The following is a 27527-nucleotide window of genomic DNA, read 5'->3' as shown; positions in this document are numbered from 1 at the left end:
TCGCTGTTCTACAAATGTCTACTAGTGGTACATTACGTAGGAAAATCACTGATGTGGCCGTCACACGTATGGAGTAAGCCCTGATAATCTGTGGTAGCTGTTTTCCGAGGAGCTGGTAAGCTGTGTATATGCAGCTTGCAATCCATTTGGAAATGTGTTGTGCTGAGATGGCTAATCCCTTATGGGGGCAGGACCAAGAGATGAAGAGTCTGTCTGATTTCCTGGTCTCTTTGGTACTCTCTAAGTAGAATGCGATGGCTCGTCCTGCATCTAAAGTGTGCACAATGGATTCTCTCAAGGATGTTTGAGGTTTAGGAAAATACGAAGGTAAGTATATGGGTTCATTTAGGTGGAAGTCAGATACAACTTTGGGAAGGATGCAACTTTGGGATGAGGCCTGAGTATGACCTTATCCTTAGTAAAAGTAGTGTACGATGGGTCAGCCATAAGGGCTGCAATTTTGCCCACCCGTCTTGCAGATGTTATTGCCACTATGAAGACCACTTTCATGGATAAGTACCATGGCTAGTGGTTTAAAGGGTGGCCTGGTGAGTGTGTCATTAATGAGATTTAGGTGCCAAGATGATACCATAGGACATAAGTTTGGGCGCGTTTTCTGCAAGCCTGTTAGGAATCGCTTTGTCATTGGATGTGCAGAGTGAGAGATCAACTGGTTTGTGGAAATTGTGACCGCTGAGAGATGGATCCGAATGGAGCTAATGGAGAGGCCTGCATCGCTGAGGTCCATCAGCTACTCAAGTATGGTAGGTATGGGGGCAGTGTTTGGATGTACATGATGAGTGGTACACCTCTGCTGAAAGTGTTTCCATTTGTTTTGGTAGGTGTATCTTGTAGAGGGCTGTTGAGTGTTCAATAGGATGTACTTGACACTCTGAGCATGTAAGTTCTTCATTTTGGAGCCATGGAGAAGCCATGCTGTGAGAGTCAGAGTTTTTATGTTTGGGTGGTAGGTTTTGCCTTGGTTTTGAGTTAGCAGGTGGGGAACCAGGGATTGAGGGATCAGTTAGCTTATTGAAAGGTAATGTAGATAGGGGAACCAAGATTGTCTCGGCCAGAAGGGAGATTTCAGAATTATTATGGCGTGGTCGAAGCGTATCTTATTGATTACTCTGGAGAGAGGAGTGAAACTGATGGGAAAGCACAGAGTAGGGGAGTGGTCCAGTGAATGGTGAATGTGTCCCCTTCCAAACCCTTGCCATGACCTGCATGGAAGCAGAATCTGTGGAATTTGCGGCTGGCTACCGTGGCAAAGATATCTATAATTGGGAATCCCCATTTCTGAAAAACTGGAAGAACATTAATATTGATCGACCATTCCTGTTGTTCTGAGAAGTGTCTGCACAGTTTGTCGGCCCTAGTATTCTGCTGGCCTGGTATGTAAGTAGAGGTTGGGGGTATGTAGTTCTTTCACAACACTAGTTCCAAAATTCAATTGCCTCTGCACATAGTGAGTGTGATTGGGCACCCGCCTGTCGACTGATATAGAACATAGAGGATGTGTTGTCTGTGAGGACACAAATGGTTCTGCCCTTTATCGGAAAGGGGGGGGGGGGGGGGGAGTGAACGCATGCTGTGTGGATGGCCCTGAGCCCCAGAATGTTGATATGAAGGTGCAGCTCTAGTTGAGACCATCTTCCCTGTACTGCTCTTGTGCCACAATGGGTGCCCTAGCCCATGAGTACTGCGTCCGTCGAGATCATTACTGATGGATCTGGGCAATGGAAGGGTACGCCAGCCAGCACATTGGTGGGAGAAGTCCATCAGTTGAGAGATTATAGGACTGAAGGTGGGGCGTTTTGTGAGACCGTGCCAGTCTGGGATCTAGATGGTCGCAAGCCAGCACTGCAGGCAGCACATATGTAGCTTTGCAAGTAGAACAACAAAGGTTGTGGTTGCCATGTGTCCTAGTATTTGAAGACATGTGCATGCTCTAGTGAAGGGAGTATGCTTGATATCGCATAACGTTTCGAATCCTTGCAATAGCAGATAGGCTTTTGCTGTCACTGTGCCTAGGAATGCCCCGATAAATTATTTTGAGTAGGGTGCAGGGTAGACTTGTAAATATTTATAAGGAGGCCTCGTCGAGAAAAGCATTCTCTGGTAGTGTTCTTCATGACTATAGTTTGTTGATGCGTGGGCCCTTTGATTAGGCAGTCATCAAGGTAGAGAAAAATAATGATGCTTTGTATTCTGAGAGAGGCCTTATCCACGGCTAAAATCTTGGAAAAAACCTGAGGGGCCATGGAGAGACCAAAAGGGAGGACTCGATATTGGTAGTGATCTTGACCTACCACGAACTTGAGAAATCTCCTGTGGGCAGGATTGTTATATGGAAATATGCATCCTGAAGGTCGAGGGCTGAGAACTAGTCCCTTGTCCAGTGCTGGTATAATAGTTGCAAGCGTCACCATTCTGAATTTGGTGTTGCAGTGAAACTGGTTTAGTTTCCTAAGATCCAAAATTGGTCTCCAGCCGCCTCTTTTCTTGGTAGTTAGAAAATAGTTGGAATAGAACCCTCTTCCCCGATGTTCTGTGGGAACTGGTTCTATTGCCCCTAGGCTGAGTACTTATGCTTGTAGGAGGGGCTTGTGAGGGGTTTTTTAAGAGGATGGGGTAGGTGGTTGGGTTGGGGATAGAGAGGTAACGGGGATCGTGTAGCCTGACTGGATCTCAAGGACCCACATATCCGTAGTAATGAGGGCCCATTTTGGTAAAAGGATCTCAGGCACTGATGGAAGGTGGCATTTGGATGCAGTGGGATGGTCTCTCAGATCCCTGAACAAAACTTCAAATCTGCTGTTTGTGTGAAGCAGGATGAGTGTTAGAGGACTGGTTGTGTTGAGTCCTTCTGTTGGAACGTTGCTGGGGCCTGCTATCATATGGTCTCTGCTGTTCTCTGTGGTAGTTTGAGTCTCTTGGTCTTTGCTACGGAATATATTTGCATCTTTTGGTAGGCAGAGTGTACATGCCAAAAGCACGCAGTATGGTATGAGAGTCCTTCATTGAGTGTAACACCTCATCTGTTTTTGTGATGAACAGTTGGTTCCTATCAAAGGGGAGGTCCTCCATCTTAGTTTGTAATACTTTTGGGACTCTTGATTGTAGCCATGATGCTCTGCGCATTACTTTTGCTGTAGCTGTGGCACTAGCTACTGTATCTGCCATCTTCATTGCAGCCTGGAGGACAACTTTAGCTATGGATTGGCTCTGTTTGATAATGGACTGGCCTTGTGGTCTCTTATTTTCAGGGAGATCCTGTAAAAGGTCTTGTAATCTAGCATAATTGGCAGGGCTCAACAAACAGCTGAATCTACTCGTCTGTGGCGAGTAGATTTCAGCCGGTTGCTCCGTGCGCACCATTCACTGGCGCAGTGCTGGTCTGGCGCATGCATGGTGCGGGGCTGGTGAATAGCTCTCTCCAGGGTTTGTCAAGCCCTGATAATTGGCATGATTATAGTTAGCCAGAAGGGCGGTTTAATTCAATATCCTGAACTGGAGGGTGGCGGAGGAGTATACTTTCTGGCCAAAGAGATCTAGTCTTTTGTGTTCTTTGTCCTGAGGTGTAGATTTGAATTGAGGGTGTTTTGTTTTGTGATGAACGGAGTCCATGACTAGTGAATTTGGGCGGGAACGTGAAAAGAGAAAGTCCATGCCTTTTGCAGGGACAAAGTATTTTCTATCCGCTCTATGGTTGGTAAGAGGGATAGAAACTGGGGTTTGCCAGAATGCATCAGATGGTTCCAAGATAGCTTCATTGACGGGTAACACTATCTTTGAGGATACTGTTAGTTGTAGTATTGTAAGTAATTGGCATTGTTTGTCTTGCACTTCTTGGATATAATGTCCTGAGATTGAGCCACTCATTTGAATAGGTCTTAGAATTGTTCTAGGTCACCTGCCAGCAGAGAGGGCGATACCTGGAAAACTGCTTCATCTAGACAAGCCGAACAATGTGGAGTATGAGAAGAGCTCTCTGAGTCAGTGTGAGGTAAATTATCTTCATCTGCTGAATCTGCCTGGGTTGTTACCGAGGGGCGGTCAGACGGTGAGGAATGAACTGTGGTAGCCAGGGAACATGTAGTTGTGTGCTGTGGCATAGCGGGTGGTGTATTTTGTGAACTATAGCTATGGGAGAATCAGGGATGATACACGTGTCATGGCTCCCAGAGAGGCTACTGAGGCTGAAGGTGCTGTGGATACAGCCATGGCTGGCTAAGCCATGGGAGTTGTGGCAGTTGTTGAAAACGATTATTTTGGGTCGAATGCCAGGAAGTCACTGATTCCCATTGGGGATGAATTGGCAAGATGAGAATCCACTTCCCTGCCAGCTGCCATGTCCTGGCTGTGGGGATTTTTGTAAGTGGCACGTCTTGCTAGATGCTTTCATATGCTCTGGTGCCAGAGCGCGTTTGGATTCTGAATGCCTGGGACCAGCATATTCAAGTGGTGCTGGGCGCCTGTGGGTGCTGGTGGTGATGGCATGTGTGGCTTCGTTTGCACCAGTGGATTTGTCATACTGGTGGGTGCTGAGTGTTTTGGTTTGGACTGAGCTCTCCTGGCTGATGTCAACTTAACAATTCTCCACGGTGCTGGAAACTGACGGCACTGGAGAATTGCCGGGGAAGCCAGTGACACTTGTGAGCCTCTACGGGGCAATGAGCTAGCTCTGTCATGGAGCATCGGTTGCCCCTATGTCTCCTGGGACTTATCCACTGATGGTTGGAGGGATTTCTCCCAGAGGTTCTTCAGCCGCATTTCGTGGTCTTTCCTTGCTCTGGCTGTCATGTTTAAGCAATGCGGGCACTTCTGTGCTACATGACTTTTGCCCAGACATTTAATACAGGACGCGTGTCTGTCCAAAACCGGTACTGAATTCTGACACGAGTCACATTTCTTAAAGCTGGGAGAGCCCAGCCTGTTGAGAACGGGAAAAAAAGCTGCTGCAGCAGTTGAGGATTTTTTTTTTTTCTAAACTGAAGGACTAGGTGAAACCTCTTATAAACTGACTAAACTTAACTATTTCTAAACTGTACTATTTGTTTATTTTCTGTCAGAAAGGAGAGCACTGCTTTGACTCCATCTTCAGCGGAGGACGGTAGAAAAGGAACAGAGGGAGGTTCGCGCTGTGCACGTTCTTTACAGACAACAACAGGTGCAGAGAAGACTTGGGGTGATAGACTTCAATAGGAAAGATTACAGCATGTAAATAAGTAAAATCTGATTTGAATGAAGACTAAGAGAAGATAAATCACTACCTATTAGTATCTGAAGAGATCAGGTAGATGGGGGGGAGGTAGAGGAGAGAGCGGGAGGGCTGTTGCTACGCTTCAAAGGCGAAAGTGCTGCTGGGAGCACAGGGCCAGTGGGGGACTCAAGCAGTCCCCTGCTAGCCCCGTGCTCCCTTCAGTGTTTCAAGGCGGCAGTGCCGCATGGAACCTGGGTTCAGTGGGGGAACCCAGTGAACCCGGGCTCCATGTGGCATTGCTGTTTTGAAATGTCATGTGCAACCTGGGGCCAGCTGGGGACCGCATGCGGCGTTTCAAAGTGCCAGACCCTGGGCTGCATGCAGCATCTGAAAGCAGCAGTGCTGTGTGAAGCCCAGGGTCTGGCCCCAGTCTCCATGCAGCACTGCTGCTTTGAAGCACCCCTCATCTCTTCCCTCCCCCCGCCTCTTTCTGATAGAAGCAGCAAGTTGGGGAGAAGTGACTAGTTGTTCATATTCCTAGATCTTTCACGCCTGTTCTCCAACTCACTCTTTCCAGAACTACTGTTCCATTATCTTTGGGGGGAGGGGTGTGTGTGTGTGTGTGTGTGTGTGTGTGTGTGTGTGTGTGTGTGTGTGTGTGTGTGTGTGTGTGTGTGTGTGTGTGTGTGTCCCCTGTCCAAAGCCCAACTTTCACTTCTGAGTACACTTATCAAATCACTAGGAATATTTGTATGAGAAAGGACTAATATTGTGAACAGGGTTTGCAGAGCAGGTACTGTATCAATGCTTGTTTTATAAGTACATTTACTTGTAAACAGTAGATTTTACAGCACCAGATCAGTGTTCTGGTAACACTGAACCGTGAAAAATGTAGCTGCACTGCATTTGTTTGTACACACTTGAGGATGGGGAATGTCGATTTTTGGGCGAATGTTTCCTAGTTATGAGGTATACTATGAAAGTTTAAACTGAGTTTTTCTATTTAAACCAAATCTACTTTAATGCATTTTTTTAAAAAGATATTTAATTTCTTTAATAATTTCTGAAGTATTTATGAAGGCATAGGTACCATTAAATTGCCACCAAATAAAAAAAAGGAACTTAAAATCCTCAGAAATTCAAGTTGCATTGTATTATCTTTTCTTTATGAAGATTAAAAATACATTCTGTACCCATTTGCCATACACTTCATTTTAAAACTCTTAAACTGTTCTGTGGTGAACTTGAAATCAAGTATAAAGTTGATATTTCAATGCCTAGAGTTTAAGGAATTCTGAAAAGCAGACACACAGCTTGCTTTAGCAATCACAAAGTGTTAATTAGCAATCCTTTTCTACCAGAGTTTAAGAGCTGACAACTCATAAGTTGTAATAGTACCTTGCCACAGCAGCAACTACTATTCTAGCTGCCAATTCCTTGTAGTACTCCGTTCTGACAACGTTACAGCCATAGTGGCGCTGGGCCACATGCTGAGCTTTTGCATACAGAGAACTGATGTCTGTGGATGTCACCGATACTATTCCAAGATTTCTTACATTTCTGAATGCAGAATCCAGGTAGTTCACAGCTGTTCCAAATGGGTCCAAGTGTCTGAAAACAAAAAAATCAGCTGTCTCTCAGTTTACACAACTACTTAGCTTTTAAACCGAAGGGAAAAAAAAACTCTAAAGGTTGAACTTCTTTAGTCCAGTACCCTCGGGGATCTGACCAATTCGGAACCAGAGAATTTTCTGGACCATGGGAGGTCAATATTGTCTACCACAGGCCTGGGCAAAATACAGCCTGTGGGCTGCATCTGGCCTGCCATACCATAGGCTCCTCTGCTTGCCCCGCATACTGCTCCAAAACACAGCTACAGGGCACTTTCTCTGAGTCTGGAGGTGAGGAGGGAAGATTCAGATGCTGCTCCCGCCCCCAGTACAATCCTATTAGCCAGTATCTGGACAAACTCGCCAATGGGAGCTGCCTGTTTGAATAAGGCGTATGGCGGAGCAAGCAGAAACATTTTAAGCTGTGAAAGCAGGCTGGATTGGCTACTAACTGCCCAGCCCCTCCCTTCCCCAACGCTTTGCCCCCCACTCCTGTTCTGTTACTCCACAGGCACCTATACCCCCTCTCCGATATTACAGTCCCCTCCTAACCTAGGTCACATACCAAAACCTGCACCTCAGTTCCCTGCCCTAGGTCACAACTGACTAATTCACCCAAACTCCCTCCCAGACTCCATTCTCCCTCCTGCACTCCAATCACTTACCCCAAGCTCCCTTCTGCACCCTACCTCCATCCCAGACCATCCATTAATACCATGGAAGAGTGAAGCCCTCAACCACTTTTCAAAAAATCTTAGTGTGATCCCCTATAAAAAATTATTACCCATCCCTGGTCTAGCATCATTACCAGCACTTCCTCTGCTTAGAGGGGTAAATTAGAGCTAAATAAAAGCACAGAAAACTGAGAGCTAGAACTGGTAGCGGTAAATAAATTTTATAGGACCACAAGAAACTTGGCCACACCTGTGAAAAAAGGACAGTCAGATACCTAAAATCATTCTACACAATGGATGTTTCTGGACCAGAGAGTTCTGGACTAGACAGGTTCAACCTGTATTAAAAAAAGTACTCAGCCATGTTTGAAGTAAAATAAACATACAATTTGATTTTACAACACACTTTCCATATCCCCAATATACCCGCATAATCTACAAAACAACAAGAGGGGGCAGGCAGTACATGCTGAATAATGCAATAGTCATCACACATCCAGCACAATCCCTCTTACATCCTAGCAAACTGTATAAATGAACTAAGAAGAATGTTGGCCAAGAAACCAATGTTTATTCGGCCATGCTTTTCAAAATTAACAAATCTCTCTCTTTTTATATACAAAGTTTCCTGTGGGACGACAGAATGATGTCATCATGTCACTCTGTGTCCAGCAGCCACTCCACCCTCAGCTGGGCAGCCTCCTCAGTGCAGGTGGCGGGGGGAGAAGGGACAGCCAGGGCTGCTGTGGGCTTGGCCCCGACCTCCCCAGCAGCTGGGGAATAGTAGGGGGATGAGCTGGGGCTGGCAGGTCCTCAACCCAGGGTGGGCGGGAGCCAGGGTCGGCACAGCCTTGACCCAGGGAGCCCGGGGTTGGTGCAGCCCAGCCCTCCCCAGCGGGCTGCCGACCTCCACAGAGAGGGGGGCTGGTGAGTGCAGCCCCCTAGTAAACTTATAAAAATGGAAACACAAGCCAAGATTTTCAAATGTAGGTATCTAAAGTTAGAATCTGAAAATTAGGCCACCTATTTGAAAACCTAAGTACCCACAACTTCCTCTGCACTCAGCTCGTTTGTAGATGTTCAGCAACTCTTAAGAATTAGATCACTTACTTTGATGTCTACATATGGATTTAGTGCTTCCATTTGGGCACTATAGTTAAAATATTTTGGCCTTAGATTATATTTAAGCCAGCCATGCTCTTTTAGAACAGATTACAATCACTGATCAATAAATACATGGACTTATTAAAAACTGCATGCACAAATATAAATTTCACATTGGCTAAAATCTTAGAAAAAAGATTCTTATTTCATTTTCCCAAACAATGAAATTAGATCCAAAATTCTCAAGTTTGGCCTAACATGTTCATATACACTGTGAAGCAAACCTGTAGCTCAAACCAGGGATGCTCACTCACCTTCAATGGTTTTTCCCCTTCAACAGCACCTGCAATAACTCATCACCCAAAATCCTAGAGATTTCTGTACTATGGAAAAATCCAGAATTTGTGTTTTTACAGAAAATCAAAAACATATGCAGTAGAACTCAGTTTATCTGAACCTCTATTATCCATTTCTCCATATTAAGCAAACCAGGGCGTACAGTCCAAGCTCTGCATGGCAAGGTTCATCTTGTCAGCCCTGGGTGGATGGGCTCCCTATTGTGGTTAGGGAAATTATAGTTTAGTGTTTCATTATAATCGTTGGAAAAAACACTGATTTTTATCAAATTCAGGGGTGGTTGCCTTGGAAAAGTAGGATACCTGCTCATCACTCAGGCATGCTGCAGCAAATCAGCTGCAGGGACTCATCCCAGAAACAAAGTCTGAGCACTTACAATGTTGCACTCCTTGTGCAGAGCCTGAGTCAGATGATCCACAAGCATGGGTATTTCACTGGCCATATCTGAGCAGCAGGTTGTTCTGTGCAACAGCACTACTCAGCCAGGAATCTGCCTTTTGACTTGCAGTGTTAGGCTTCCAGCCTGTCCTCAATCTGGTTCCTGTTTCTGCCCTAGCCTTGCCCCAGTGTACTTCAGCCTCGCACATACCTTACTCTGACCTTGCTCCAGTCCTGTCTTTGCCTCCGGACCCTTAGACTGACTCCAACTCAGCTTCATCCTTTGCCTGCATCCAGATGCCAACTATATTCTTGATTTGGCTTGTCTATACATGATATCAGTTCTGATTCACAGCCTACCCACAGACCCCAATTTCAGCACTGTCTGGTCCTAACTCTGTGGCTGGCTTTGACCTTGGTATTTCTTCTCAGCCATGGCTCCAAACATCATGCCTGACCACCTAGAACTCAGCATCTAACATATTATCCAGGTGTTTATTCGCCACTTTGGATGCCAGGAGGCTTAAATGTTTTCCCAGTGATTATTTTTTAAAGATTTTAAATTAAGCATTTATTTTCATAGGATTTCAGGTGCTACACAAACTTTTAATAAACAACCAATTGCTGTTGGTTGACTCAACCATTCAGACTCCTCTAAATAATGACAGGGGAAAAATTCAATTAAAGTCAAATCAAAGTACAAAGTAAAGATAAGCCTGTATTAGCAAACACTCTTCACTTACATAAAATCAAAGGATCTCAAGTGCATTATGACATTAGCATCCATTTTTGTCACTTCAATGATGCCTACATTTTCCTCTCCTTCGTCCATAGTTTCCTCACAGTCGTCCTCTTCCTTAGTGTTCATCACCACCTTCATCTTGTTTAAATGGCAGTTTTCCTGAATCATTGTCACAGAATTTTCATTAAAATCATTAATTGTAACTTTCACAGAATTTCCAAGGTGCTTTGCCCACTGTAATCCCATTATACCTGAGGAGAAAGACAAATGCATAATTTTAAGGTTGGCTGCATGCATTAGAATATAAAGACCTGACTCTTGATCCCCTTAACTTCAATAAAAACACAATCAAACCCTGTGTGGGCTCAATACAGAAATGTGATCCATACTCTGGCATTCATCATGCAAAAATTCTGCTGGCAAACTCCTGCATTTGCATGAAGACTCAGTACAGTCTGTATGGGCATAAGGGTTTGTCTACCCAGTTCTCACTAGTGGATATGTGCCATAGATATGAAAAAGCTCTGTGTACTGTGAAACAAATTGGACGTCAAATATGGAGCAAGGCCTTGGCTTGTGCCCTCTAATGCAGCAGACAGGAACTTCTCCAGCAGAGTAAGATAAATTTTAAAAAATTTAAAGATAATTTAAATTGTTTTTTAAATTGTGAATTTTTTAACTGCACAAAACATGAAAATTAACATTTTAAATAATATAGAAATCCTTGTTAGTCTGATCCTAAACTGATTTTATGCTACCCCTAAAATTTAAATTTTTGATTTGCTGCCCATATTTATAACAATACGTGCCTATATTGTAAAAGATATTGGGGTTTTGATAGCTGGATAGGAAGTAGTTAAGGCTTTTGGTGTGTCTTGGAACTTTGCAACAAACACATTAGCAGGTTACTAACTACTGAGCATTGTTAGTGTACATTTAGCAAATTGTTGTCTTTTAGGTTTTAGAACTAACATCTGCCTGAGATCATGGGGATAGATTACATCTCTCTGATCCACTATTTCTCTCATCCAGAAGACTCAGAAAGACAACACTACATTATAAAGAAAAATCCTGACCAAGAAATTAAATACAACAAGACTGTAATAATTTTTAAAATGAAAGCCTGGATTCACTGGCATGTTCTATGGCTAGGGGGTTGATTTTGCAGCCAAATTCCAGAGCTATGGAATCAAAATACATGGGGCCTTGGACATAACTCATCAAGTTAAGTTACATGGTATTTCATGTGCTTTAAAAATGTAAAAATTCTGTCTTTGAACATGAATAATTTCAACTGAAAGATATCTATGGTCTTTTTACACATCTATGGCCAAATCCTGAGCTACTTAACTACAGGAAACGCACGGAAATCAAAAGGAGTCTGCCTAGGCAGGTACATGCAATGTCAATTAATCATAAGAAGGTTTTTCTTTAAATTTTTCATTCTATTTTACAATTTATAAAAACTAAAATGAGATTCCAAAAGTTTGTTTATTTACCAGTGGCCCCAAATGCATCCAAACATTCTAAAGGGTTCCGTTCTTCAGCCAAAACAGCTAATGCACAAAATATCAATTGCCTAGAAGATAAAAAGATGTACAGTAAAGATTAGAGTATGTATTTCACATAGTCTTGTTTCACCGATATAGTGCTGACTATACCAGGATTAGATCAGTATGTCACTCAAAGATGTGGATTTTTCACATCGCTGAGTGACAGAATTATTCCGATACAAGACTATAGTGTACACCTGTCCTAAGAGTTTGTACTGGAATGGAATCCTTCACACTGTGGCAAAAAGGTGGTATGAAAGATAGATCATGGAAATTACTGCTATTTTTTTTTAAACCACCATTCACTGCTACTATTGTCTGTCTGAAAATAGCCAGACACAAAATTATCTTTTGCTAGGTTCCTTCTGGTGAAGGACCCTAGTAATTACTGAAGGGTAGTTAAATTTCAAGTGTTTCAGGGAACAGGCTTTGTTGTTGTAGCAGTGGGATGAGGCTATGACTCTTCTAAGGACGAAACAACGACCCTGTTCGCTGGCATTAAAAAGAGTGACGTGCAGAGGAGCTAGAGGAAAGAATCTGCTCTAACCAAGTGGGACCTGTAAAAAGGAGTCATAGGATGTAAGAGGCATGGAGTACGCTCATGCTTCAGTTGTACTGGAGGAGAGCATTAGGTGGTGTCTTGCCCTGGATGCTCATAGAACTCACAGGAAAACATTTCATTGTATATGTTTTCTGAGTATTCAAATATGGTATCTGTGGGGGGTTTTCTCCATAAACTCCCACACTACTGCAAAACTAGCATCTTCATTTCCTTAGGCTTAGAAACTAGAACATCTTCCACACACATTTTGTTTTAGAGTATTTTGTTCTGAAAACTATTGCTGCTTATATTAGGGAAGATAGTTTAGTGAGCAAAATTAGAAAAGTATTAACATGGAGCCTTCCTATATTGGGCAACTTATTTTATTGCTTGAAAAATGTTAATCTTCTAGACATCATAGTGGAATGTTTACTGGGATTTTTTTTAGGTGAAAGCATTTTATTGCAACCTCTTCCCACTACCCCTCTCACCTGTTGAGTTTCATTTTGGGATTAAAATAAGAATCTGATTTCTGAGGTGTGGAGTAGTTTGGAAGAACTTGTACATCCGTGTCTGCTTCTTTCAGCACTTCATGAGAAGACTTAGGAGCAGGGGCTAAAAATGTATGGGGGGGGAGAGAGAGAGAGAGAATTAATGGTCATTTGTGAGAATCTAGTACATTTTATCTATAAAATTAAAAATATCTCTCAAATAATTAGAGCTCCAATCTCACTGATACATAATAATGGAATCCTGTTAACATGGGATTACCATTCTGTGCTAAGAATGGAGACCATAGCTAATTTATATTCAGGACATTAGCAAATCTGGTGCCAAATTCTACCCTGATTTACACCCTATAAAATACCATAGTGTCACCATACAGTAGGGCTACCAAATTCCTCTCTTAGAATACACCCCTTTAATAACTATCCAAGTTGAATAGTACAAGATGGTGCAGGAAATACATTCTCTCATATTAAAAGTGACACTGAGCTTGTGATAGTTCTCCAGTCACTTTTTGATAACTTAAAAAAAACCCACAGGAGGATTCGAGTCAGTCCAGGATTTCAGAGACCTTCATTTTTACCTGAAAAATTCAGGATAATTTTCTGAAATAAACCACTCCTTTCCTACAGGCAAAAAACTGGCTACATGCTCTGAAACTTGCAGATCTACCCTCTCTGGAAGTATCATGGAAGATGGGTTTTCTATTTTGCATGCTCAAACACAGAATACTGCTATTCCATTAAAGCATACTAACAAGAGAATTGTTGAGAACACATATCTATCTGCTGTGAACTCCCTCTGCTGCCTTGGTCTGGTTTGGACAAATGAAATGTCAACACATGTAAGATATTGTTTTAATTCGTCAAAGATGAAGCGATTTTACTATTTATACTGTAGTTTCCATTTGTCAATCTCAAAATTACACAGGTGTGGAAATATGATCTCCATTTTGCAGATGAGGGAAAGTGACCCAATGAAGATTGAGTGATTTATCCAAGGCTAGATAGAGAATTTGAGAATAAAACCCAGGTTTCTGAAATTGACTAGATCACCTTTCCCCATAAGTGAAGAAAAAGAGTATGCGTGTCTATATTCATGTGTGGGGATAAGGCAAATGACAGTTTCACTTTCTACAACAACCTGTTTATATGGTTTCCGCAAAATGGGAGCTATCTTTAATTTGTGCCCTTCACATGGCAGTGGTAGAGAGAAGACAGAATAAAAGTTGGATGAAAAGGACAGAGGAGCAGAACCACATATCCTACCAGTTAGAATAGTAATAAGTGTTGTTCTTCGAGTGATGGTCCCGATATGTATTCCAAATGCAGATATGCATGCATGCCATGCACTGGAGCCAGAAATTTTAGAACAGCAGTGTCTACTGACCCACACAGTCACTTTGTGTCGCCACATGCTCCATGTGAGGTTACTGGAGGGCAATGTGCCCTCAGTTCCCTCTTACCACATGGTTGGATTTAGGATCTTCTCTTTGCAGACGTGCACTCTTAGGAGAATGACGGCCCTTTGTAGATAGTGCATTTTGCTTTCTTTTCATATTTCTGTAAAAAGATTAGTTGAGTGAATTAATGTCTACACTAGCTCCTTATAGGGCCTGTCCTGACCGATTTGGGGAATTATGTCCCATGTTCCAGAGTCAAGAACTGCCCCTGGTGCTCTCACTTGTTCTTCAAGAGCAATGAGCACATGTGCTGTCTCTACTGCCTGGGTGAGACATACCTTGTCACCCGCTGTAATATCTGCACATTCTTCGCATCAAGGACCTGCCACACATCTTCAGTACCTCTGCAAGCTCTTCATGGTAGAAACGCCGCAGTCTTGTGTGATGTCTGAGTCCAGACCATTTGTGCTGGTGGTGCAATGACCATCATTGGTGGTGAGCACCCTGACCTCAGCTTCATACCTAGATCCGTCGGCAGCACCAAGACATGAAAGGGCACACAAGCACAGATGCACACATGCTCATGAACACGGTAACAAGGCTCTGTAGCAGACCGCTGTGCTGTACTGTATTTCCTCCCCTAGATGGCTTTGGTTGGGTGAGATGATATTCAATGACCTTACAGGGCCATCTCCTAAGTCAGGGGCAAGGGAAAGCAGAAGCAAACCCAGAAGCTGCTATGAAGACCAACACTCCCAACAGACTGCCAGTGGATGCTACTTGGTCAGGTAAGCACTCTCCAGTTTGTGCTCTATACATCCCTCCTCAGAGTGGCAAACAACATGTCCACTGGTTTCTATGTCCTACTTTGAGCTGCCGTCAGTCCTGCGTCCAACTTCACCAGTGGCTGTGACCCACATGTGACTTCACATGGAGGCTATCCGCCTCTGGAACTCAGGTTTCTGCCATCATGTTGTACCCCAGGCGGTGTACCTACAGGGGGCACAGAACTCCATAGCAGATGCACTAAGAATAATTTTGGTGCCTCAGTCACAAGTGAGAGCTCCACAATTACACGTTCTGTGACCTCTGCTAGCCCTGGGGAAACCCCCACCGTGGGATCCCTTTGTTACTCTTGCAAACTGTAAATTCCTGCTTCACTTCTGTGAGATGGAGGGGCAGGGAGCAGTTAGGACCCTAAGGTGATACCCACTTTCTGTGGCACAAAGGACTTTGGTATGAGTCCCTCCCACCAATTACCCCTCTTCTCCTAGATCTTCTGCAAGATCTGCTGAGATCGGGCTAGGTCATGATGACACTGTGCAGGCTCTGACAGTTTTGTTTTCCCAAGCTACTCATACAGGCAAGCCTGCCCATGGCAGGATCTGCCATTCCAACCTGGGCCTGCTCCAACTGATGGCCTAATTTTTGCATGGGGCTCATTTGTAGACAATGCCTGCTCATCACCTGCCTGCTGTATTTTTACATATAGTAGGCAGAAGTCTGAGGGCATGCTACACCACAAAATGGACACAGGATGGCGTCAGCTTCTGGGTGCACCACCAACACCATTCCTCCATACTGTCTGTGCCTGTGAACCTAGACTACCTTCTGGAGCTCAAGAACTTGGGCCTTGTGCTCAGCTCTTCCTCACAACACTCAACGCCTCCCTCCCTCCCATGGATGGCAGGTCAATATTTACCCACCTGCTAAGAGGCTTGATGACCTGCTTCCTTCCGGGGATCTTAACCTCATGTTGTCTGCCTTCACCTGGACTCCATTCAAATCCCTGACTGCATGGTCCCTAGCCCACCTATCCATGAAGGTCTTCTTTTTGGTCGTCATCACATCTGCCCAGTAGGTCAGTAAACTGGCAGCCGTGATGGCTGACTTCTTTCCATCCATATAAAGTTTTCCATAAGCACAGAGTGTCTCCGTTTCTACACCATAAGTTCCTCCAAAAGACTGTCTCTGAGTTTCATCTCAACCAGTCCACTGATCTCCTGGTCTTCCATCCTAACCCCCACACCACTCCCTACATGTCCACAAGGAAATTGGCCTTCTACTTGGATAGCACTTGAACTTTCTGCACAATCCTCAGCTTCTTCACAGTTATTGTAGAATGGTCAATAGGGCAGGCCCTCTTCTTGCAGTGCATCTTCAAGTTGATCTCTATTACAGAATGCAACACACATTCCACCATGACACTATCCAGGAGAATCATATGCATTCCACACAGGTACATGTGACTACCTCCACCTCCTAATATCCAACCTAGACCTCCCTTACTGCAACTTGAGACCATTGCGCCTTGTTCTGTCATCTGTCCTCATTGAGAATGGCCCCCCCTTTGGAACTCCCCTTCAGATAGTTGAAGGCTTCTATCAAATCCCGCCGCCCCCTTCTCTTCTGTAGACTAAATAAGCCCAAATCCCTTAGCCTCTCATCCTAAGTCATGTGCTCCAGCAAACTGGACTCTTTCCAATGTGTCCACATCCTTTCTGTAATGGGGAGGCCCAGAATTGGATGCAGTACTCCAAATAAGGCCACACCAGTACTGAATCAAGGGGCATAAAGGGGAATAATCACCCCATACGGCCTCTTATATCCTTACATAGAACACATGGTGACTGGTGGATCAATGGACATTGCTGCTGAAAAATTTCCATCTCTGGTAAATGAAGCACATATGCACCCACATTTGGAATACAAATAGGACCACATATCTCGAATCTCCAGTAACAGGTGAGTAACCTCCTCTGTTAATAACTTGCACAGAAAGTATTTGAAATCTTGTGCTAAGCTTTTTTTTTTTTTTTTTTTTTTTTTTTTTTTTTTTTTAAAGAGAGTCCTTCCAATAATATTATTAGCTTTTCCAGTTTAGTTCTTATCAGGTCAAAAGATTAGTGCAGATGATTTTGGGGGGTTAGTAACAGGATTCCGATGTACTGAAATAAATGAGCAATCTTCTATCTACATGCTGTAGAACTGAAGAAAGTCAGCTGATTTCAATATTCCATGATTATGTACTTCAAACAGAATACTAAAATGTTGAATTGTTTTTATCTCAACTTGATTGATACTTGAGGCTGATTTTAAAAATAAATAAATGCTGCCAAAATAGGGAGGCATGAAAGTAGCCACACCAATTTTGTTTTACTGGTACCGTGTCTCATTGTTTGCACCATTCTTTTGAAAAGGTTGGATATGGACATGCCTAAGGTTATAAAATTAATTGCAAAATTATGATTTTTTTAATCGGCAAAAACAGAGCTGTTGCCTGATCTAATAATTGTGTATTATTTATATCAATTACTTAAGAATTTCCAGTCAATGCTGTGAGGTTTGGTAGGTTCTAGTTGCAGGATCAGTTCCAGTATTATTACAATGATTGTTCTGATGGCAATCTTGATGTGCATAGTTGCAAAACTCTCACTTGAGAAAACCCTTTTGAATTTTCAATAGTTTTACAAACACAAAGTCAAACACCTCCAAACCAAATACCACCACTACTAGTGGTGACCATCTTGGCATCTCCCAAGAGTTACATTCCCCAAGGAACACGGAATGGGATATAACTTTAACAAAATATTACATTGATGCCACTGTGCCAAATGCACATTCAGTATGTGGGTCTCTCTTTTTGTGTTTCCTTACTTTACCAATGTAGGATGCCCTTCTCCCCAAGATTACCTAAAGCTTATTAGCATATACATCAATTAGTTACCATGGCTCTCTTATTTCAGATGTCTGCTGATGTTCCTAACTTAAATATCCCTACCTGGTATAAATTAACATCTTGTGGTTACCTATCAGCAGTTTATTCAGTGTTCCATTCTGTGATGTATCTTATGATCTAGGCAGGGTTACTCTTGGTTAACTGCATATGCCAAGGCTTTGGGGCCTTATGCCTTGTTTAGCTGAACTATTGTCTTTTGCGCTTGAGGACTGTAAAAGCTTTGCTTTACTAGTTTTCTTATGCCTGTGTCTTACCTAGCAAATGCCTACACATATAGGTTGCAGAGCAGAAGGGCACAGCAGAGAGTAAACACTACAAATTCAGCATGCTAAACTTTTAGGATTACAGGCAAAACAGTGAGTAATGGTTTGGCAACCTTTATTATGAAGGACACATTTCTTGTTTTAAATTTCCTTCTAACTTTGAGGAAACTTTTTTTTTTTTTTAGTATTATCTTACTTTGGACAGTCCCTCAACTATATAGTCCAGCTATAAGACAGAATACAATGTATAAAGGATTCATTTACACACAAGTCAGGAACATTAAATTTACCTGCAGTATATCTTGACTCAGTTTCTCCTTTATTCACATGGCGCTTAATATGCCCTATCATGTCCGTCCTTCGTGTGATGGTTGCGGAACAAATGATGCAGTGATAATGGGCTCCCATCTTTGTAGAGCTCTATAAAAAAGTCAGTGTAGTTTTAAAATACAGCGAAATAAAGAGAGTGAAGTAACAACAATGCAGCTTTGCTGCTATAGTGCTTTAGTGAAGATTCTACCACATAGGAACTTCTCCTGTCGGCACAGTTAATCAACCTCTGCAGGAAATGATAGCTGTCTACATTGGGGGATAGGTTGGTATAAATATGTCTGAGGTGTGGAATTTTCATACCCCCAGTTATGTTGTTATACTGACGTAAGTTTGTAGTGTATACCTGACCTGATGTCACAGCTAAATTCAAGATGGAAAGATTGTTTAGCAGAAGTCATTAACACACATTGTAAGACACCACTCAAGGAGAAGTGGTGAGTTGTACACAAGAAGGAAGTTTACAAGAAGAGAAGGTTACTCACCCTCTGCAGTAACTGCCGTTCTTTGAGCTGGGTGTCTGTGGGTGCTCCACCTTAGGTGGGTGCTCCACCTCTGTTTTGGCGCCGCAGCACGCGTGGCTGGAAGATTTTACTAGCAGTGACTTTGACAGCTAGCTCACACATGTGCAAAAGCGTTACATGCGCTAGGCGGCTAATGCGCATGCACGAGATACGATCTCCTCCGTTCCTTCTCTGCTCTGGAAAAGTATAGAAATAATACTGAAGCAGAGGGGAGGAACGGTGGGTGGTGGGGCACTCACATGGACACCCATCTTGAAGAACATCAGTTACTGCAGAGGATGAGTAACCCTCTCTTCTTCCTTGAGGAGTGTCCCTGTGGGTGCTCCAACATAGGTGACTATAAGCAGTTTATCCCTTGGAGGTGGGAGCTTCGGATGGAGTAGTGTCCTTTTGGACCGTTGTAAGGATGGTATGTCCAATGCAGTTTCTCTAGACACACAGGAGTCTAGAGCATAATGAGCTGTAAATGTATGAGGAGATGACCTGGTGGCCGATTTGCATATATTGGACAGGAGATGCCCCATCCATAGGCTGTGGATGTTGCCATGGCCCTGGTCGAATGTGCATGAAGTTGTGCAGGTCGCTCTTTACCAAAGGTTGAATATACTATTCTTACACATTCAACTATCCATTTTGAGTTGCTATGGGAGGAGATGGGGGAGTTCCTGGGGGTTTGTCTACACTTGCAGCCTAATTTGAACTAGAGCTGCAAATGTAGGCATTCGGAATTGCAAATCAAGCCCGGGATTTAAATATCCCACACTTGATTTGCATCTTTCCGGCCGGGCACCATTTTTTGAAATTTACAAGCCCAAAGTAACTGCCCGCGTCTACATGTGGCAGTGAAACGGGTGTTCAAAATAAAGCCCTAGTTCGAACTACCTGTTATTCCTCCTGCAATGAGGTTTAGAGCATAGAGCAGGTCACCATACGCTCAAACGGCTTACGAGTTAAGGTCCTCAAAATCAAATTGAGGTCCCAGGCTGGAGCCAGAGGTTTGATTGGTGGATAAATGTTCTACAATTCTTTGAGGAACCTTTTGGTCGAGGGATGTGTAAATAGCGACTTACTGTCTATTGGCTAGTGTAAAACAGTTATGGCGGAGAGGTGAACCTTCAGGGAACTGAGTGAAAGTCCTGAATTATTGAGTTGTGTTGTGTTGCAGGACTGCGGGTAATGGAGCCGAAGATGCATCAAGGTTGTGGAGGTGAGACCAGATGGAGAATCGACGCCACTTGTACAGGTTAAGTTTTGTGAAGGGATGTTCTCTGACTGCTAAAGAGGATCTGCTGGACCTCATCTGTGCATTCTGTTTCTAGTGAAGTGAGCCATTGAGGAACCAGGCCTGAAGGCTCAGGGTGTGGAGATGAGGATGCTGAAGGCAACCACGACATTGAGTGAGGAGATGTGGGAGCCATGGGAGATGCCATGGGCGATCGGCTGACATTTGCAGTAGGTAGGTATACCATGTTTGTCTCAGCCAGTCTGGCGCTATCAGTATGACAATAGCATTCTCTAAGTGCCTCTTAGTGACTACTCGATGAAGAAGCAGTATGAGGGAAAAGGCACATAAGAGGGTCGTCCCACAGTATACCGTGAATGCGTCTCCTAGGGATTGTGTTCCAATGCCAGCACGTGAACAGTAGCATGGACACTTTTTGTTGGCACTAGTGGCAGACAAGTTGATCTGTGTAAAGATGTGATGCAAAATGGTGGTGTCTAGTGCCCATTCATGGTTCGCAGGAAAGTTCCTGCTGAGATTGTCTGCGGTTATGTTGTCTTTGCAAGGGAGATGGGAGGCAATTAACATTATATTGTGAGTGTTGCACCAAGTCCATAACCCGACTGCCTCTCTGCAGAGGGGGTAGGAACTCGCCCCCTCCCAGCCTGTTTATGTAGAACATTGCACCTTGGTTGTCCGTAAAGGTCTGCACAGTGGAGTTGGAAATACAGTTCACAAAATGCCGGCAGGTGTAGTATATTGCTCGGAATTTGAGCACATTGATGTGCATCGTGGTCTCTGTGTCAGTGCACCATGCTTGTGTTGTGAGGGTACCCAGGTGAGCTTCCCCAGCTCTGTTGCGATGCATCTGTGGTGATAGTGAACGATGAGGCTTGCTTGTGGAAGGGGACCCCAGCGCGCATGTTTTGTGCTTCTGACCACCGTTGGAAGGAGCATCTGACCATGTTCGGAAGTGAGACCAGTTTGTGAAGGCTATGTATCTGAGGTCTGTATACTGTGCTCAGCCAGTGTTGTAGAGGCCTCATGTGTAATCTGGCATGTGGGACAACTGTTCTCGCTGCTGCCGTACGGCCTAATAGCTAGAGACATGCCTTCGTAGGAAGCTGTGGGGCCGTGGTATGAAGTTGTACTAGTTATAGTATTGCGAGGAACCTCTGATGGGGTAACAATGCAATAGCACAGATGCAGTTGAGTTGAGAACCTATAAACTCTAGGACTTGGGTTGGTTGGAGCTGGCATTTGGAGACGTTAATTTGGAGGCCAACTGCATGGAACAGTGACATGGTGGTCATGACTGAGTCCTGAGTTTCTTGGAATGACTTGCCCCTTATAAGGCAGTTGTTGAGCTATGGATAGACTGACACACCGTGTCTTTGCAGGTGGGCCGCCACAACTGCCAAGACCTAAGAAAAGACCCTTGGTGCTGTGGATAGGCTGAAAGGTAGTACTGTATACTTGAAATGCTGTCTCCCTGCTGTGAATCTTAGGTACTTTCTGTGCACAGGGTGTATGGGCACATGGAAGTACAGGCAGTCCCCGACTTACGCGGATCCGACTTACGGGGCTTTCTCTCCCCGGAGGTCGAGGTGGCGGATTGCTGCCTGCGAGCTCCAGGGCGAGAAAGCCCCGTTCGTAAGCTGCTCCCGGTGCCCCTGGTCTGCCCCGGTGCCAGAGCAAAGCCTCAGAAGCGCGGAAAGCCGCCGCTGCTGCGGCTTCGCTCCCAGTGCCTGTGGTCTGCTGGGGACCGTCTCCAGCAGACCAGGGGCACCAGGACTGAAGCCGCAGCAGCTGATCAGTTTCAGCAGTGGCTGAATCAGGATGCCTGGGGCAGAGCAGCTGGGGTGCTGCTGGGTTGGTCCAGTAGCTCCGAGGAGCAGCTGCGCTACTGGACCAAGCCAGAAGCACCCGAGCTGCTCTGCCCCAGGCGTCCCCAAGTCAGCCGCTGCTGAAACTGACCAGCGCCTACTACAGGAAGCCCGAGGCAGAGTTGCTCTGCCCCAGGCTTCCTGGAATCAGCCGCTGATCAGTTTCAGCAGCAGCTGACTTGGGGACGCTTGGGGTTCTTAAGTTGAATCTGTATGTAAGTCAGAACTGGCGGTCAGTTTCAGCAGCGGCTGACTCTGGACGCCAGTTCCGACTTACATACAGATTCAACTTAAGAACAAACCTACAGTCCCTATCTTGTACGTAACTCGGGGACTGCCTGTACGCATCTTGGAGGTCGAGAGTTGCCAGCCAGTCGTTTTTGTTGAGGGAGGGTATGATGGTGGAGAGGGTAACCATGTTGAAGTGTTGGTACAGGGTTAACAGCTGTTAAGTCTACAGCTTCCTGACTTCTATGTGAGAAAATATCAGGAGCAGAAGCCAGTGTTTTGATATTGTTGTGATACCCTTTCCATTGCATTGATCTGGAGCAAGTGATCAATCTCTTGACATAAAATAGTCTCCTGACATGGGTCCCTGAAGAGGGACAGGGCAGGTGGTTGGGTTTTAGGAGGAGATAGGAAGTACCCGAACTTTATCATGTCCAGAACCCATTTATCTGTTGTTATGAGGCACCATTGATGGTAAAACGGAGCTAAATCTGTGGTTGGATACTATGGTAATCAGAGGTTCGGGTGAGAGAAGACGAATCTGACAGCTCTTGACCCGATCTTCAAAATGTTTGCCTAGAGTTAGAGGATTGAGATGGAGTTGGTTGGTCAGCTGGCTGTTGCCTTCTCCCTTGACGCTGGCACTTTCTAGGGTTGTATTATCTTTGAGAATGACCAAAGAGGGAAGCTCTGTATCTCTGAACATAAGGCTTGTTTTGTTTACGTTTTGGTGCAGGAGCCTAGATGCCCAGCGTTTTAAGTGTGGCCCTGAAGTCTTTCAGGGAGTGTAAAGAAGCATCTGTGCCATCAGCAAAGAACTTCAGACCCTTGAACGGAAGTTCTTCCATCTTCGTTTGGACCTCCTTTGGGAACCAGAAAGGTGGACCTAGGAGGCTCTTCTCATCACCACAGAGATGGCAAGGGCTTTGTAAGGCTGTGTCAGCTGAGTCCAAAGCAGCTTGGAAAGCTGTTCTGGCTATCAGGAGACCCCCGTTAGTGTTTGCTCTCATTTTTTCTTCTGGGAGGAATTGAATAAAGTCTGTAATTTGCTGAAATATGCGATGAGTGTATTTTGCCAGCATCATGGTGTAATTAGCGATACGTAGGTGTAGGGAGGCAGAGGAGTATGACCGTTTACCCATAATATCCAGATGTTTCCACTCTCTATCAGGAGGGGTGGATTTGGCAGTGTTTTGCTTGCTCCTCTGATTTACTGCGTCAATTACTATGGAGTTGGGGGAAGTATGTGAGAATAAAAATTCAGCACCCTGAGGAGCCACATAATATTTCCTATCTACCTTCTTGCCCATTGGGTGAATGGTGGCAGGTGTTTGCTAAAATTGCTTGGCTGGGTCCATGAGGGCAGGGTCCATGGGGAGAGCGAGCCTCATGGATGGAGAATATGGAGGATGCTTGTGAGTTTATGCTGGGTTGCTGGCAATGTGGTTAATGAGACCTCAAGGACCTTAAAATCATCCCCAGATAGGACTTGCGGAAGCATGAATGTGTCCCCTGAGGAGGAAGGAAAAATCTGTGAAAGTGGATCAGAGGAAGTAGTGGATTCCTCGTCACTTAGTGTCTGATCAAAATCTGTCTGGTCCCTTGAGACATCAAAAGACACAGTCAATGTAGACCTGGACCGGAGCTGAGCAACATGGTGATTCTGTTGCTGCTGAGCCATGTAAGGTGCCCAGGGGTCCCAGTTGGGCCACATGGGCGCATTGGCATAGGAGGTGGTAGCCAATGCACAGGTTGCCAGTGTGTTAAGGCCAGTTGTGAATGAAGGAATTTGCGCCTTGGTGTAGAGTGTCTGGGAGGAGTTAAATAGTAATAGAGAGGTAGCTGTGTTAGTCTGATCTTGCTAAAACAAAAGGAAAAACTATGTAGCATTTTAAAGACTAACAAGATGGTTTAATAGGTGATGAGCTTTCGTGGGCCAGACCCACTTCCTCAAATCATATTCTGGAAGAGCATTGGCATAACCAAAGGAATACAATGAATACTAAAGAAATACAGTGAAAAAAGTGAACACGTTATTAAACTGACAAATCAGATTTAGTACAGACGGTGGGGTGAGGGAGAGGGAGGGAATAGCTATTTATGAGTCAATGAATGGCTAATCACATTGCAAAGATAGCTTCCCCACTTATCACCCCCTGATTAACCATTTGTTGTCTAGATAGCTTATTGTCCTTTTTTTTTCCTGGAGGGAGATGAAGTGGTCCTTGTAGGTAGTTTGCTGAATGTAGTAAAGTCTGGAAAAGATTACGTGTCTGTGGAGGCTTGGTTTTTTATGATAGTTTCTTATGTTGAGAGCTCCTCCTTGATTTTTTCTGTTTGTTGTATAGAATGCTGGTAAGGTGGTTCCATAGTTCATTTGCGAGTGTGTGGCATAATCTCTGGCTGTAATCTGTGGGATATGTAGATTGTAGTGGGTTTTTCACCCTTAGACCCTAAATGATCAGGATGAGGGGATGAACTGTACCCTCAACAAGTTCACAGATGACACTAAGCCACAAAACTAGGGGGAGAGGTAGATGTTCTGGAGAGCAGGGATAGGGTCCAGAGTGACCTAGACAATTTGGAGGATTGGGCGAAAAGAAATCTGATGAGGTTCAACGGGGATAAGTGCAGAATCCTGAACTTGGGATGGAAGAATCCCAAGCACTGCTACAGGCTGGAGACTGACTGGCTAAGCAGAAGTTCAGCAGAAAAGGACCTGGGGATTATAGTGAATCAGAAGCTGGATATGAATCAACAGTGTGCCACTGTAGCCAGGGAAGCTTAAGGCATATTGGGGTGCATTAGTAGGAACATTGCCAGAATATCTAAGGAAGTGATTATTTCCCTTTATTCGGCACTAGTGAGGCCATATTGGGAGTACTGTATCGAATCTGGGCCCCCCATTATAGAAAGGACGTGCACGCATTGGAGAAAGTTTAGTGGATAGATAATTAGGGAGCTGGAGCACATGAGTTATTAGAAGAGGCCAAGGGATTTGGGTTTATTTAGTTTACAGAAGAGAAGTATGAGGGGGAATTTGATAGCAGCCTTCAACTACCTGAAAGGGGGGTTCCAAAGAGGCTGTTCTCAATAGTGACACATGACAGAACAAGGAGCAAACTGCAGTGGGGGAAGTCTACATTGGAAATTAGGAAAAACATTTTCACTAGGAGGGTGGTGAAGCACTGGAATGGGTTACCTAGTGAGGTGGTGGAATCGACATCTCTAGAGGTTTTTAAAGCCCCAGCTTGACAAAGCCCTGCCTGGGATGATTTAGTTGGGGTTGGTCCTGCTTTGAGCAGTAAATTGAACTAGATGACCTCCTGAGATTCTTCCAACCCAATGATTCTATTATCTCTATAGTCACAGAACAAAAAAGGAGGGTGAGTGGGTTACAGACTGTTGTAATAAACAATAAATTCAGTGTCCTTATTCAATCCATGATATTTAGTGTCTAGCAAAATTATGAATTTAAGCTCCCAGGCTCACTTTTTGAAGGTGTTATATAGGTTTCCTTTGAGGATGAGGAATAGTGATTGGATACGGATTGATTACTTTGTGGAAAGTATTCACACATATGTGATAGTGTTTCTCTTCATTTTTCTGTGCAAGTTAATTTGAGAGCATAGCAATTGTCTTGTTTCACTCATATGGTTGTTATTAAGACATTTAGTGCACTATGTAGTGATAGGCATGTGCAGGACCCAGGGATTTTTCAGGGTGTGCAAGGGATAGGGATCATCGTAGGAGTAAAGATATGTTGATAGGCTTTTCATCAATTATTCAAGTATCTGGTGCCACTCTGAGTTGGTGTATCCTGGTCTGTGAGGAGCTTGCTTCTGATAATGAGGTTGGGGGTTGCTGATAGGGAAGTGACCGGTGGTAGCTCTCTGCCTGTGATGCGGTGGCCTGGCTTGGCCGGTGGCTCCCACCCACAGTGGGCTCGTCCTGGCCAGAATAACCTATGGTGCAGCAGGCCCGGCTGCGCTGGAGCAATCTCCCGCACTGTGCAGTGTGTGAAAGGCTGCTCCAGCCCAGACACACCAACTGTGCTGCCTGCGGGATCCTGGTTAAGTGGTTAACTGGTTAAACGTTACTGAGATTTTACATCCCTAGTTGTTGGAAGGCCAGGAGTTCGGGATAGATTTCTTTCAGGATGTGGTTCCCAAGAAGTATGCAGTATAATTATTTATTGATACCCCATAGGAGTTCCACTGTTGGATAGTAGGTGACAATTAGGGCTCCACATAGGAATGTTTGCATCATGGGTTGTGCTGCCCAATCTACTTCGCTGGTGGAACATCTTGTTTGGTGAATGCTATTTTAAATGTGCTAAGGTGTATATCTTAGACTTTCGCCTCCAAGTATATTTTGTGAAGTCTGATGGCCTGGCTGTAGAGAACAGACCTCTTGGTATATTTAGGTGGTTACTGGATCTATGAAGGCAAGTGTAGTGGTCTGTAAGTTTCTTGCGCATAGTGATCCATAGGAACTAAAATAATGTACTTAATAGAGATGATGGATTTATGGTTTATTACAATAATCCGTAACCCCCTGAACCGCTGTCTACTTTCTCTTGAATGGTCCTTTACAATATGTTAGCTATTTAGGCTAGACAATCTGTGTCACCTTGCATAACACTTCCATCTATGACACTCGGGGTACTTTTCTCAGACCTCAAGAACTCTGTGTAAACTGGAAAGATTTGTCTTCCACAAACAGAAACTGGTCCAATAAAACATATGACTGCAGTCACATGGCCTCTCTTATATCCTACAACCAACATGATTATAGCAATTTTAGAATACAGCAACAGACCTGCACTTGAATTAAACCGGAGATAAGATACTCTTAAAATACCCCAAACATATTCATTACACATACGCCATTCAACTAACATTAAAAAGTTTGAATTCTCATCACCTAAAGGTCTTGACTGAATTGAGAATTATAAGGTTCAATATCCTATTACAGAAAACAACATATTTTTTAAGACTACAACAAAATACATCACAAAAGTTCTTCTTCCTTTCCCCTTTTTTAATAGAATAAATGGGCATATGTGATCTAGTATTTCGTTACCTGGTCTCCAATGAGATTTGGTTTCACTGGGCGACAAGGTAAGTGGCAGATGCACATTCTGTATCCTGGAAAACAAACCAGTTCTTGTCATCTTGCAGTACAGCAAATACATAGCACGTAAGTAACTTGGGCAGGGAGCTGGACTTGACCTCCTGAGGTCTCTTTCAGCTCTATGA

The 27527-nt window shown here is 44.2% G+C and overlaps 1 protein-coding gene across 1 annotated transcript in view; it reads right to left on the bottom strand.

Annotated features, from left to right (window-relative positions):
* TRMT1L (tRNA methyltransferase 1L) overlaps positions 1-27527 on the bottom strand; it is a 61095-nt gene that overhangs the window by 23603 nt on the left and 9965 nt on the right. The window contains exons 5-10 of the mRNA XM_075936762.2: positions 27352-27416; positions 18367-18496; positions 12657-12780; positions 11571-11650; positions 10073-10322; positions 6605-6817 (exon numbers count right to left, since the gene is read on the bottom strand). Coding sequence (XP_075792877.2) covers positions 6605-6817; positions 10073-10322; positions 11571-11650; positions 12657-12780; positions 18367-18496; positions 27352-27416 — 862 coding nt within the window. The remainder of the gene's footprint in view (positions 1-6604; positions 6818-10072; positions 10323-11570; positions 11651-12656; positions 12781-18366; positions 18497-27351; positions 27417-27527) is intronic.

This window comes from Pelodiscus sinensis, chromosome 9 (genome assembly GCF_052426305.1).
Source record: "Pelodiscus sinensis isolate ZL-2025 chromosome 9, ASM5242630v1, whole genome shotgun sequence".
In the NCBI taxonomy this organism is placed as follows: Eukaryota; Metazoa; Chordata; order Testudines; family Trionychidae; genus Pelodiscus; species Pelodiscus sinensis.
The sequence above is the reverse complement of the archived record's forward strand: the minus strand, read 5'-3'. Positions and strand labels throughout refer to the sequence as shown.